Source organism: Montipora capricornis, chromosome 11 (genome assembly GCF_036669925.1).
Source record: "Montipora capricornis isolate CH-2021 chromosome 11, ASM3666992v2, whole genome shotgun sequence".
In the NCBI taxonomy this organism is placed as follows: domain Eukaryota; kingdom Metazoa; phylum Cnidaria; class Anthozoa; order Scleractinia; family Acroporidae; genus Montipora; species Montipora capricornis.
Window position 1 is genome coordinate 8,367,124 of NC_090893.1, and position 14,023 is coordinate 8,381,146.

The following is a 14,023-nucleotide window of genomic DNA, read 5'->3' on the forward strand; positions in this document are numbered from 1 at the left end:
GCAGCAATTCCCCGCCCATATTTTATTAAGGAGAACTATTGAATAGGTTACAGAAGCTCATAAGGAAAAAATAAAATAAAATACAAGAGAACCAGAAAGCAAACAGGGCGGGAGGGAGGGATTAAATTGCTCAACGGAAAAAACAGAACTAGTTGAGCTTTGGAAATGTCAAACTGAGAAGGCTCGCATGGCGGGATGAATGAAATAGCCAAATAAGGTAGTCACGTGATGGGAAGTCACGCTCTCCTCCCAGGCGCTGCCCAGTATTTGCTTACCAGCATTAACATCTATTTTATTCTAAAATATCATTTAATGCTTTGGTGCGCAATAAAAGACAATACACACAACTTGGGCTTAAACGAGGGGCAGGGAATGTACTGGCAAGGCGCGGATAATACCCACCGCCGGTATGGACCACCGGATGAGGGGCCTCGGCAACTAGCCGAGGGGTGCCTCATGCCTGTATTGCAAGGCGGGCATAGTTGCTGGCATAATGTCCTGGGGCCAAGTTAACCCAGTCCAGCAGAGTAACAATATGCCCCCTCCCTAACCGGGCTTCAGCACAGGGCTGAAGGGGTGCCGCAGGCAGCAATTCCCCGCCCAAAACGCCGAGATAAACGAGGAGTGCCCTGTGCGAAGCCCATTTAGTGGTTTTGCTCCCAATTTGACAGGGAGAAAAAATGACCCCATCTCCAGTTGCAATAGCGAAAAGCAAACATTGCCTGCCCCAAAGGTGAAAGTAGAGAACCGACGAGTGGAGATAGGGGTCGAAAGTACGACATGAGCATAATAAAAAAAAAATAGCAGGAGGAGCAAGAGGCCAATGACTGAGGAACCTGACATATTGTTTCCTTTGGAGTCCTGATGTAAGCTTGGTATGTGTTAGGATTCCAGCGACCCAGAATTTGAAGAGCCAGTTGAAAATGCCAGTGATTCTGCCGGTTGTAGCAGCACCAATACTAAAGCTGTGAGAGGCAGAGGAGGAGCTGTCATTGTCACAGAGGTTTAAGGGAGACCATAAGTTGTTGGTGTGTGAAGTCTGGGTGAGATATGGTCCACAGGAGAAGCTGAAGAGTAGCTGGCCAGGGTCTTGAGTTGCAGTTTTGAGCATATAATCTTGCAGGGCAGACGATGCATAAAGGTCTGAGTTTGACCTTGCAAAACTGAGCCTGGCTGTCTCCCAGAAAGGGTCAGTTTTGGACTTTTAAATTGCAGTGTCAAATGGAGTAGGGTGAAGGATGTTGGGATGGAAAGAAATGTCTGTTCTAGCAAGGTGGGACTGAGGGTCGAAATTGCCATTGCAGGCAAATTCGCTGCTTCTTAAGAAGCCAAAAAATGAAAGGGTAAATGCAGCCCATAACATAAAGGAGTCAACATTTGGTAGACTTAAAAGGTTGTAACTTAGTATACTTAGATGCTATGGAGAACTGATGAGGTGATCAGGTGGCAAGCCTTCTTGCATTCTCATGGGAGAGCTTGATCCCCCTCAAACTTTTGTGAAGGACTGGCATCGCCAGAATGTCCAGGAGACAGCCAGACTCAATGTGAAGGTTGTCAAGTGCTGCCAGATAAACATAAAACGTGCCGTAGGAGCCTGTATTGCACAGATGAGTAACAAAAGGGGTCAGGGTGAACTTGTGAGCAGGTCGAACAGGGAGGGGGATATGGAAAGCTGATTAAAAATGAAAAATGAAGGGGCACTCCGTAGGCCAACGGGAAGGGCTGTGTAGAGGTAGTAGTGGTTTTTCCGGGCCATTCCCTGGAGCTCCCTCAGGGGTGAATGGGGATTATTCTGGAGGCAGGTTACAGGGTCTGAAATTGTGCCTTCCTGGTTGCTAATGCGACTAAAAAATTGAGTACTGGTGACCAGAATTTCACAACTGGTCACCATTGTTAAGGTCAGATCTGTTTGCCAAGAGGTGTCTTACTTTTTATCCTGAGACTGTTTTGAAATAGAAATGAAGGAGTTTTTCCGTTAACAACCTCCATAACCTCACAAGCCGTTGTTTCTCATAAAATATGTATTGCAGGGGGAAAAACGACTCAGTAAAGAGATTCAAGGACTGGTGTGAGGAATGTACCACGATGGCGGATTGTGTTCGACAGGGTGTGACTAGTGTTTCCGTAGCTGAAATTTTCGACAAACAAGGGGGGGCAGATAGATTTCATTATTACATGTACATTCGAGGTCGGATACCTTTTCTCTCCAAAATGTGCGCTTTTGAAAGTGAAAAGATAATGCTTGACACATACACAAGACCATGCGGTCATTGCTTTCTGGTATCCATAAAACAGGTCAAAATGTACAAGTTAATTTGGACCCTGGGTTAGATGTCTGTTTTAGAGGGGGAGGTTTGTGGCTGTTTTCCTACGAAAGTCAACATCATAGGAAGGCCATGCCAAGCCCGCAACTTCCTTTGGGTAATCGAATGGTCGCTTGATAGGGGAACAGCTCTACCGCCCTTGGGGAAAAGAAGTGAGAAGTGCAGAACCAGGGGTGGATCCAGAGTAGTTCAAGTGACTTGCAGAAATCGCTCAAATTTCTTCCAAACCTTATTTTTCAGCCCTTTATTGCAGTTCACGAAATCAACTATCCTTCTTGTTTTAAATTTTTTTTTTTTTGAGAAAGATGACAAGAAAATCGCTCCCAATTGATCGACAGATAAACAGCTTACTTCAACAACAAATCAAAACAAATCGCGAAATTCTGAAATCCCTGTTCAAGACAATAATTTTTTGCGAAAGAAACAACATAGCCCTCAGAGGTCCACGAGATGATGATCCACAAAATGCCAGTCTTTCTGGAAACTTTCAGGCACTATTAGAATTTCGAATTGACAGCGGTGATCAAACACTGCAACGTCACTTGAAAACTGCACCCAGAAATGCGACATATTTCTTAAACCCGTCAAAACAAGATGATTACAACTGTGGGTGCTATCATAGTGAATAATTTGTCGCAGGAAATCAGGGAGAGCAATTATTTTTCTATTATGTCTGACGAAGCAGCTGACGTATCAAACAGAGAAAATCTTTCAGTGGTGATCAGATTTCTTGATTCAACCAAAACAGTCAGAGAAGGGTTTGTGGGATTCTACCTTTGTGAGGATGGAACGACAGGAGCAGCTTTCAAAGATTTAATATAGCTGATTTAGGACTATCTATGGATGACTGTCGAGGCCAATGTTATGATGGTGCGGGAAAATGGCATTCGGAGAGCACCAAATTTCAAATTTTCTTGGGGGAGCATGCATGCATGCCCCCAAACCCTCCTAGTTTAGTTGGTGCAAATCACTCATGAAAAATCCTGGATCCACCCCTGAGAAAACCATACAGAAAATGCCGACAAGAATCGAGCTGGGCTTACTTTTTCGGAGAGGAGGGGGAAACTCTTTGTGGTTTACCGATAAAGGAAATGGAAAGCCCGGGAAGGTCGTTATCTGAAAGGCGCGAGTTTTCTGGCAGCACCGCGACAAACTCAACATACTCACCCTTTAATGTTGCGCGTTTAACTTTGGTTGGAACATGTGCTGATAACGGCGACTGTCCTTGAAAAATGGGGAAGGAATGTTGTTGCTGGCACTGGGATGGTTGAGAAGGCTGGCGATGAAGTCGAAGTCGTCGGTGAGTAGCAAATGGCGGGAGTTTGTCGAGGTTGCACAGATTGAGGCGGAGGCTATTGAGGTTGGAGCAGGAACTGATTTGGCGGTAGATTCCTCGATTTTCGTCCACGATGATGGAAATAAGAGTGGCTAACGTGGTTGGGGACGTGTCTGTGTGTGAAGCTCTTCTTGCTTGGACGCCATCTTGGAATAAAATTTGACCGCTGTTTCAAGCAGCGCATCGTCAGGGATGGTGGCAATTGCTGGTGGGTCTATATAGGATGAAACTTCCTCAGCAGAGGCACTTGAAGTAAAGGGGGTTCACGGTGGAGCGTGAACGTTTCTCTGCTGGTCAGATGGACGCTTGGTGTACGCGAGCTACAAGATGGTGCGGAAGGAACAACGGTGTGAAGCCGTTCAATAAATTGTTCCCGAGTTCCAGTAATAAATAAAAGGTTTGAGATAGCAAGGGGCGTAAAAAACCGCGTTTGTGAGGTCAGCAAATTCCCCAGCAAAGATTAAATTGCTCAACGGAAAAAACAGAACTAGTTGAGCTTTGGAAATGTCAAACTGAGAAGGCTCGCATGGCGGGATGAATGAAATAGCCAAATAAGGTAGTCACGTGATGGGAAGTCACGCTCTCCTCCCAGGCGCTGCCTAGTATTTGCTTACCAGCATTAACATCTATTTTATTCTAAAATATCATTTTTTTTTAACAGCAGTATAATGGAATCTTTTTTTGTTTTTGACCAGTAAAATGATCAGTGATATTAAAGGGATGAACCATAATGCCTACTCAACCCCATAATAAATTATTTCACAATTAACAATGTTAATATTTGTTGGCTTTCAGGTGGGGGTATTCCAGATGGAAGCAATGAGACTTGGAGGCAGTCCAGCCATGTCTTTGTTGGTAGATTTAGGGCAACAATGCAAAACAGTGAAACAGTTGGTTGTTTGGCTGAAAAAAATTGGAAATGATGATGCCTTAGAGATCTTGGATTATACCGGTAAATATTCTTTTCACATTCCTGTGCTTATAGCTATGTCTTTTGTGTTGAAGAGTCACCAGGCTTGAATTTTATTGGATGCATACATGTATGTTGTAGTTCTATTTTTTCCTGGTTCAAAAAATTTCAAACCGGTTCAGTTTTGATTTTTCTTTGTCTAATATTCATTAGCATAATCTGAAACTAAGAAAATCAAAATTGAACTGTTTTAAAAACGTTTGAACCAAGGAAAATTTTGAGCCACATCACACCTGGCATGTGCCAAGGAATTCAAACACTGGTTCCTATCTGGAAATCAAGCTTGGAGAATTGCAGTCGTCAAACGCTTATTATATAGGCTGAGTTACGTTGGATATTAACCTGATTCTGAGGGTTTTCTTTAATAATAATAATAATAATAATAATAATAATAATAATAAATAATAGTTTAACACATATTAAATGAAAGGTGTTACAATTGAACCCACTGGGAACTTGGAGAGTCTCCAGTAGCTCAGTGGTTAGAGCATCCGTACTAGATCACAGAGGGTCGTGGGTTTGAATCCCATCTGGGTCTTGGATTTTTCCGAGTTCCCAGTGGGTTCAATTGTAACACCTTTCATTTAATATGTGTTAAATATTCTCTCACATTCGCTCAATAATAGTAGTAATAACGATAATAAAGAGAAATGGAGTCTCTTATTGTTGCAGCACAAGATCAAGCAGTAAGAACAAACTAAGTACAAGCAACGATCGACAGGTCTCAGGCTGATCCCAATTGCAGAATGTGAAAACAAAGCAACGAGACAATTAGCCACATTGTGAGCGCATGCGCGAAACTGGTGCAAAAAGAATACTGTACAAAAAGAGACATGACAACATAGCTCGGGTAATTCATTGGGACCTGTCAGGAAAATATGAGTTTGGGCGAAATGAGAGGTGGTATGATCATGTTCTTAACAGTGTACTTGAACAGTGTTCTCACCAGGATTTGGTCCCAGGGTACCCTAAAAAATAGGCGGACAAAGTTACTTGTGCTCCATGACTAGGGTGGAAAAAATCCTTTGTGATTTCTCTGTCCATTTCATCAACGCACGTTCAAATTGGAACTCCTGCAATGGTATTCCTTCAACCATAATTTATTGTAAACGCATTTGATTTTGTTTGCCTTGAGACAGATCTTACACGTCATGATCATTTTGTCGGTATATCATAGGCAAGCCATGTGTATTTCAATCGCCATTCACTCTGAAAAACACGGTCTTTCTTCAATGAAATAGCTTTTTGATCTTGTTGTCTACATTGTCCTCTTCATTGTCCTCTTCACCAGCAAGCATTTTGTTGATTTTCTACACTTTTGTAAATCCTTGGTACTGTAGGGCAAAAGAAAGAATGTAATTTTCTCCTTGCCACGACGAATACCATGAGCCCGCACTGTAAACTATCTGTTACACAAAGTACTTACCTGATCCAATATGGAAACCAAGATGTTGGGGTGAAGCTATATCGAAGGCAATGATGGAGGATCGAGCACACACATTTCATGGGACAACAGTGTATGACTGATGAAGGCAAAAGTCAATGAAATTGAAGGCTTTGAAACGGGCTTTGAATACTCTGATAAACTGTTTTCATTCAGTTGAAGAAGCAAAGAGCTGGTGTATTCACTGGAACCATTAAAAGACTGCTAACTTACTTTTAAAAGTCTGTTTCGCTCGTAGCATCCTTGTGCACCCAAGTGGGTGCATTTGCATGACTTTTAATGCCATTTCTATTTTTCTTGCGGGAATTCAGCAAGGGCGTGGCCTGGTGAGAACACTGCTTGAAAATGAGGATTGCAAGATTTTATGGGAGTTCAGTGTAAGAACAGACCATGAGATTGAGGCTAGGAGACTGTAAAGATTGCGTATCGATGGCCAACGAATCACACAGATTAAACTAAACACAACAGTAAACTTTACTTCACTCGCATGGCACATAAAAGAGCATGGTTTCACATTTCCCATGGGTCTAAGTAAGCCCGCGATTTCTGTAAACTTCCGGTATGAAAACTAGAGTTATTTCCGGTTAAAAGGTTATCAATACATTACATCCCTTCCTTTCTTTGGAAACAGAATATAGTGAAAGGAAAATGTCAACAAAACACATAGTACGAAAAACGGGTCCACATGGACTGCGCAACTAGAAGGATACTGTCCAGTTCTACTAATCCTTAAACTTAAACGAAGTCTACCAAAGTTCAACACAGGTTCAATGCGTCAACAGAGTCTACTTGATAGAGTACATAATCCTTGTATTTCTCCGGCATTCTGATTGTCCGGCTGGGTCGTGATGTTACTGTACTTTCTTCCAAGGTACTTGGGGCAACCGCTGGGCTTACAGCCTCTCCAACTGCTGAGCTAACAGCCTTTTCACTTACATTTTCTGTTAACTCCTGTGTATCCTCTGGTGGGTTGTAACGTTTAACAAAAGAACTGTTCCGCCTGTATTCCACACCCTTTTTCGACCGAACAGTCACCTCACGGCCTTCCTTAGTTTGCACTGTGTATGGTTCACTCTCAAAATTTGCTTCAAGCTTACCAGACGTTTTCGTGTTCTTTAGTAAAACTTGGTCTCCAGGCATCACAGGATTTTCTACAGCACCTCGTCTGTTATCAGCATATGCCTTGTGGATCAACTTGTGATTCCAGTCATTGTCTCTTACACCCTCATTCAACAGGTTATTAGCTCTCTTCAGCTCTGGAAATTTAGTTTTCAATTCTCTACCGAACATGAGGAAAGCAGGAGTAACTCCTGTGCTTACTTGTGGTGTGCTCCTGTACGCGAGCAGAAACTTATTAAGTTCTCCCCGCCACTCTTTTCCTTCAACATGAGCCACTTTCAAAGCCTTTAGAAGCGTTCTATTCTGTCTCTCGACGTGCCCATTGGCCTGCGGCCACAGCGGAGGAGATGTCCGGTGTTCTATTCCGTGGTCTGAGAGGAACGTCTTAAACTCCTCGCAGCAAAACTGAGGACCATTGTCGGACTTGAGAGTAAAAGGATATCCATATCTTGAAAATATCTGTGCCAGTACATCTACCACTTTCTTGGACGTGGTCGACCTCATGATTTCCACCTCATAGAATCTGCTGAAATAGTCCACGACTACCAACAAACTTTCTCCCGTCGGAAGAGGACCCATCAAGTCTATGGCTATATCCTGCCAAGGACCGGTAGGTGGTTCCACTCTTTTCATTGGCTCTGGAGGCTGTAACTCCCCTACAACCTGACATCCATGACAAGACTTGCAGACTCGTTCGGCGTCTAAGTCCATTTTTGGCCACCAGACCTTTGTTCTGAGGCGTGCCTTCATCTTTACGATGCCCTGGTGACCCTCATGAGCAAGACGTAGGACCTCTCCCCTTAGAGCCTCCGGTATGACAATTCGAGTGCCACGTAAGACAAGTTTCCTAACACGCATAGCTCGTTCCTGACACACAAATACGCAGACATCCTACATTGAGACCAGTCCCCACTTAAAATGTACTGTCTCAGGCTAACCATCTCTGGATCGCTCTCAGACACTTCTTCCACTTGTTTAGCCGAGAGTGCCACTGGTAGGCTTCCTTGAGCGACTGCCATAACAAAGTCAATCTCCTCTCCGCTTGTGTCTTTGGGGTTGACTTGATTAAGCCTCGAAAGTGCGTCGGCAATGTTTGCTTTTCCGGGACGGTAAACGACCTTGTAATCGTAACCCTGTAACCTTAGAACCCATCGTTCTATACACGCCGATGGTTTAGAGAGCCTGCCAAAAATGCACTCAAGCGGTTTGTGGTCGGTTTCTAGTTCAAACTGGCGTCCGTATACATAAATGTTAAACCTTTCACAGGCCCATACCAGGGCTAATGCCTCTTTTTCCGTCTGGCTGTACCTTCGCTCTACTTCAGTGAGGTTCCTGGATGCATACGAGATTGCTCGCCACTCCCCATCTTGAAGTTGAGTCAACACCGCACCCAAACCGTGTGGACCTGCATCGGCAATGATTCGTGTATTGCAGTCCCCTCTGAAGTATGCAAGTGTGCTGGCCCCTGCAGCAAGCTCTTTTAGCTTCTGAAACGACCTTTCCTGTGCTTCACCCCAAACGAAAGGCTCATTCTTCCTCAGGAGACTCCTAAGCGGCTCTGCTTCTTGCGCGAAGTTGGGGAGAAATTTTGCAGAATACTGCACCAGCTGAACGAATGATCTGACCTCTGCAGCATCTTTCGGAGGACTTGCATTCATAATGGCAGCTACTTTCTCTTCACTGGGCGTAACACCTTGGCTGCTCAGATCATGACCGTAAAAGGTTAGCTTGGGAAGGCAAAACTGACATTTCGTTCCATTCAGAGTTAATCCTTTTTCTCCCAACCGCTTTAAAACAGTATGCAAATTCCTGTCGTGCTCTTCAATACCACAACCATGTACAATGAGATCATCTGCCAAGTTAGCCACACCCTTACACCCCTGCAAAACATCAGCAACTATTTTCTGGTACTTTTCGGGCGCTGATGTTATTCCAAACATCAAGCGTTTGTATCGGTACAAGCCACGGTGTGTAACAAATGTTGTAATATCGCGCGATTTTTCATCCAGTTCCACTTGATGAAAACCCCATTTCAGATCAAGTTTTGAGAACACAGTTGAACCGTTAAGATCATATAACACTTCCTCAAGCGTGGGGATGGGGTGTCTCTCCCTCTCTATTGCCATATTCGCCCTGCGCATGTCCACACAAATCCGGATATCACCGTCTGCCTTTGGGACCACAACCAATGGCGACACCCATTCAGTAGGTTTGTGTGACACCTCTTCGATGATGTCCTTGGCTAACAACTCGTCCAACTTCTCGTCAACCTTGCTTCTCAGTCCAAATGGTAGCCTCCGTACCGGTTGTGCGACAGGTGTGACATCATCTCTTACATGAAGCTTCAGCTGGAAATCCCTCAGCTTCCCAACTCCTGTGAAAACTTCTGCGTACTTCTCACGAATATCAGCACCATTGCCCTCTGTCATTAACGAACATATTTCTTCTTTCATGGGACCAACCCTCAACACTTCCAATTTCTCCGCTGTGTTCTTTCCCAGTAGAGATCGGCCTGGACCCTTAACAACTGTGAATTCATCAACACATGACTTGCCATTGGCCCCGCACACAATTTCAGACACAAATGTTCCAATCACTTCAATAGGCTCCTTTTGACCATAGGCAAACAACTTTTTGCTTGATTTCTTGGAATCACACTGTACATTCTCTTTCTTCATCGCTTCCCAGGTCGTCTGATCAATCACATTGCACGAAGCGCCAGAATCAATAAGTACTGCACGTAACACAACTCCTCCAACCTTCAAATCAACTTCGCTACCACCTACAAACTCACCAGCTCCCACTGCAAACGCATAGTAATTTTGGGCACCAGTAGCTGAATTTTCTGACACTTGATATGCTCTGCCCCTGGAGGCTTTCCTTTTCTCGGAATCTTGAGAAGGAGCTTTGCGTTCCTTCGTTTTGCAACAAATAGCAAAATGCCCAACCTCCCCACACGAATTACACTTTTGGTTGCGAGCTGGACAATTCCGATCACGTGCGATGTGGTCACTGTAATTACAACGGAAACATCTCATCACCTTTGCACCATGACAACCACCAGAATGTTTACCAGACTTATTTCCTCTACCTCTGCCTTGAGCGGTCTCTTTACCTTTCCCCGTATTTTGAGGTCTGCCGAACGAGACAGCATTCACCTGGCCTGACAAGCTTAACTGATCCATGGCCTTGACCTGCATATTTACTGCCTCATGTACACGAGCTAGGTCTTGCAAATCCTTCAGGGTTGCGTTTGATTTTTCCAGGAACTTACGGCGGAGTCTGGAGTCCCTGCACCTCTCAATAAGCTGATCCCTTATCGCTTCATCAACTTTTTCAAACTCGCAGGTGATCGCTTTCTGTCGCAGCCGACAAACGAACTGATCAACCGACTCACCCGAAGTTTGCTCCATTTGCCTAAACTGATGCCTTTCGAACGGAACATTCAACTGGGGCGAAAAAAAACCATCCAGCAACACCATACTCTCATCGAAAGATACGATATCCGTTCCGGGCACTAACGTGTAGTAGAGTTCCTGCAAGTTCAATCCTCCGGTATGTAACAGCAACGCGGTTTTCTGTTCATCCTTCGTTATCCCTTTAGCCACCAAATACAAATTAAATGAGCGCTTCCACAACTTCCAACGAACGGCGAGAGTGTTCGGGTCTTCCTTCGGGTTGAAGGGAGGAAGACTGGCCACATCAAGAAGAGGAACAAACGCGGTAACTGGCTGTGTTTGTGTTGTCGAAGGTGTACTCGAAGTCGAAGGTGCACTGCTTGTCATTATCCTCCTGACAAAATACTCAGATCCTCTACGCAAATGACGCCCAAAATATCCCCGACCTCACAAAACGAATCGAATCCTCGTCGCCAATGTAAAGATTGCGTATCGATGGCCAACGAATCACACAGATTAAACTAAACACAACAGTAAACTTTACTTCACTCGCATGGCACATAAAAGAGCATGGTTTCACATTTCCCATGGGTCTAAGTAAGCCCGCGATTTCTGTAAACTTCCGGTGTGAAAACTAGAGTTATTTCCGGTTAAAAGGTTATCAATACATTACAGAGACCAGATTTATTAATCATTGACAAAAGAGAGAATAACTGCCAAATTAGAGACGTGGCAATGCCAGAAGATGGAAGGGTTAGAGTAAAAGTAGAGAAAGATTCGAAAGATGTGGGGCGTAAGGACAAAGGTGATACCCATAGTGGTGGGGGCATTGGCAACGATACCTCTGAGGTTAAAAGAAAATCTGAGGACCATTGGTTTGGATATATCCATTGAACTGATTCATTCAGACCTGCACTTTTGGGGATGGCAAGAGTTCTTAGAAAAGTGCTGGAGGTGTAAACAGAAAGGAAAGAAAAATGAAGGCTGCTTCTTGGTTACCCTAGGCAACTGGTTTTTGCCCAGAGCCAATGAAAACCAGATTTAGCACCTTTTATCTGGGAGTATTAGGGAATAATAATAATAATGATGATGATGATGATGATGACGATGCACAAGTTCCCCTTATGGATGTGCAGAACAGTGGCGAGACTGTGTGAAAGCTGGAATATGAAGATCGGGGCCAGAACAAAGGAAGGGTATGAAACCTCTACCATCGTAAGGTTCAACAAAGGCCTTCCGCAGGGCGACGCCCTATGTCCGAGGTTGTTCACTTTATGCCTTAACCCGATATCTTGGAAGTTGAAAGCATCGGAAGGATACAAGCTGTCAAGACCCCTGAGTGGAAAGATTACACACTTGCTATACATAGATGATATGAAGATATATGCAGCGTCAAAGGATAAACTTGAGAGAGTAATGAAGACAGTTAAAGAAGCCAGGGGAGATGTCGGTTTGGAGTGGAACAAGAAATGTTCTACAGCTCATGTAAGGAGAGGTTCATTGGACAACAGTTTAGGAGGCACTGCTATCGGAGAAAGGCAGGTCATAGAAAATCTGATGAAGGGAGAGACCTATAAGTTCTTGGGAGTTTTAGAAAATTCCAAGCAAGAGGACAGCTCTGTTCTGTGGGGAGCTTCAAAGGTTTGCTTGCAGAGACTGTCAATTATATGGTCTAGCCCTCTATCGGACTTCCACAAAGTCTTCGCATCTAATCAATACGCACTACCAGTTGTCACCTACCCTATGTGGACACCAACATGGCCGCTCGCAGATCTACAACAACTCGGTCGCGAAGCTTGCAAGATCATCAAAGAGAATGGAGGCTTCCATCCACTCGGTTCAACCGAGTTGCTATACCTACCAAGGAAGTGTGGAGGCCGGGGACTGAAGTCATTTGAGAGTCTGTATAAGCAGACCAAAGTCAAGACCACAATGAAGCTGTACGCAAACGAAGATCGAACGATGAGGAGAAGTGCGAATGAGCAGGAAGAAGATCACTGGTAAAGGATGCCAAGAAATTTGCTTTGGAAATGGACATCACCCTGGACCTTGCATACCCAGATCCCAAAGCGTTGCAAACTGACTCAGGTGAGGTATCACATGTTAAAGGAGTAGGGAGAACATTACGAGTGAGAGAAGAAGAGAGAAGCATGAGGGAAGTAAGAGAGCAGAGGTGGCAAGGAAAGCTGTTCCGACAAAGATGGGATGATAACAAAGTTATTGACTGCTTCACTTGGCTTAGTAAGTGGAAGTCTGCACCTGTGCATACTGTTGCTGGAATCTATGAGTTATACCAGCAATTACTCCCCACTAAGCTGTACCATCAAAGCAAGATGAAGATGCTGACCACCTCGGATGCTACGTGTGGTATGTGTGGAAAAGGGCCTGAATTTATGGCCCACGTGATTAGCGGATGTGGTGCTTTGGCACAGACTAAGTACATGCAGAGACAAAATGCAACCTTGAAAATCCTCTTCTTCGAGTTCCTGTAAGACTTAGATCTTGTCCAGAGTATCCCCCTTGGTACTCTCCAGTCTCACCTAAACCCGAGTACAAGAATGTCAGAGCATGCGCGTACTGGGATGTGCCAGTATTCCCTGAAAATACGGAAGTCAGGGCTGACAGAATTGATGCGAGAATTGTGGACAGAAAGGAGAAGAAGGTGATCCTTATTGAGATGAGCTGCCGTTGGGTTTCCAACAGAGAACAGAAGGAGCAGGGGAAAACTGACAAGTATGCGCCGTTGAGGTGGGAGATGCGCCAACAGTTCCCTGGCCACACTATCACACAGCTTAATGTGATAGTTGATGTACTAGGAGGCTACTCTGTGGAGACGGCGGAGAAAGTTAGGAAGTGTTTACGTTTGGATAGAGGGAACCAGGTTTTGTTTAATATGCAGAAGGCAGTTTTATCGTACACCCTAAACTTGGCAAGGTCATTCAAGGTCTCGACGAGTTATTAAGGAATATAAACTCTTGTTCCTTTCTCAAATGTTGGTTTGTTAGTTACCACCAATTGGTTTGTAAATAGGTTTAACAGTAGGGATTGTTACACAATAGTGCGTTTTCCTACTTATATCTGTAAGCATACTTACGTACAACATACTGCATAATAATCGGTAGTAGTGGCATCCTCGTCTCGAAGAGGCGATGGTTAGCGCTGGGGATTTGGGCAGGATCCTGTATGACTGTGTAGCCCAACCCTGGAGTGGCAGTCTCTGTTGCAGGTGGTGCAGACATGCCTTGTAGAAACACTCACAAAGGCTGCGTGTTCTTTCCGTGCCACTCACTTGGATGTAGCCTAGACTCTAGCGTTTGCTTCCGCCTTTGAAACCCCCACTTTGACAATTTGCCGCCACGTATCTCGGTGATTGGCGATGTCCTCCCATGCACTGGTGTCGATCAGTGCAGATCCCAAGTCTCGCTTGATGAG

The 14,023-nt window shown here is 44.5% G+C and overlaps 1 protein-coding gene across 1 annotated transcript in view; it reads left to right on the plus strand.

Annotated features, from left to right (window-relative positions):
- Window positions 1-6,110, plus strand: part of LOC138023063 (uncharacterized) — a 6,580-nt gene extending 470 nt beyond the window's left edge. The window contains exons 2-3 of the mRNA XM_068870094.1: window positions 4,456-4,612; window positions 5,971-6,110. Coding sequence (XP_068726195.1) covers window positions 4,456-4,612; window positions 5,971-6,110 — 297 coding nt within the window. The remainder of the gene's footprint in view (window positions 1-4,455; window positions 4,613-5,970) is intronic.
- Window positions 6,111-14,023: the final 7,913 nt, after the last annotated feature.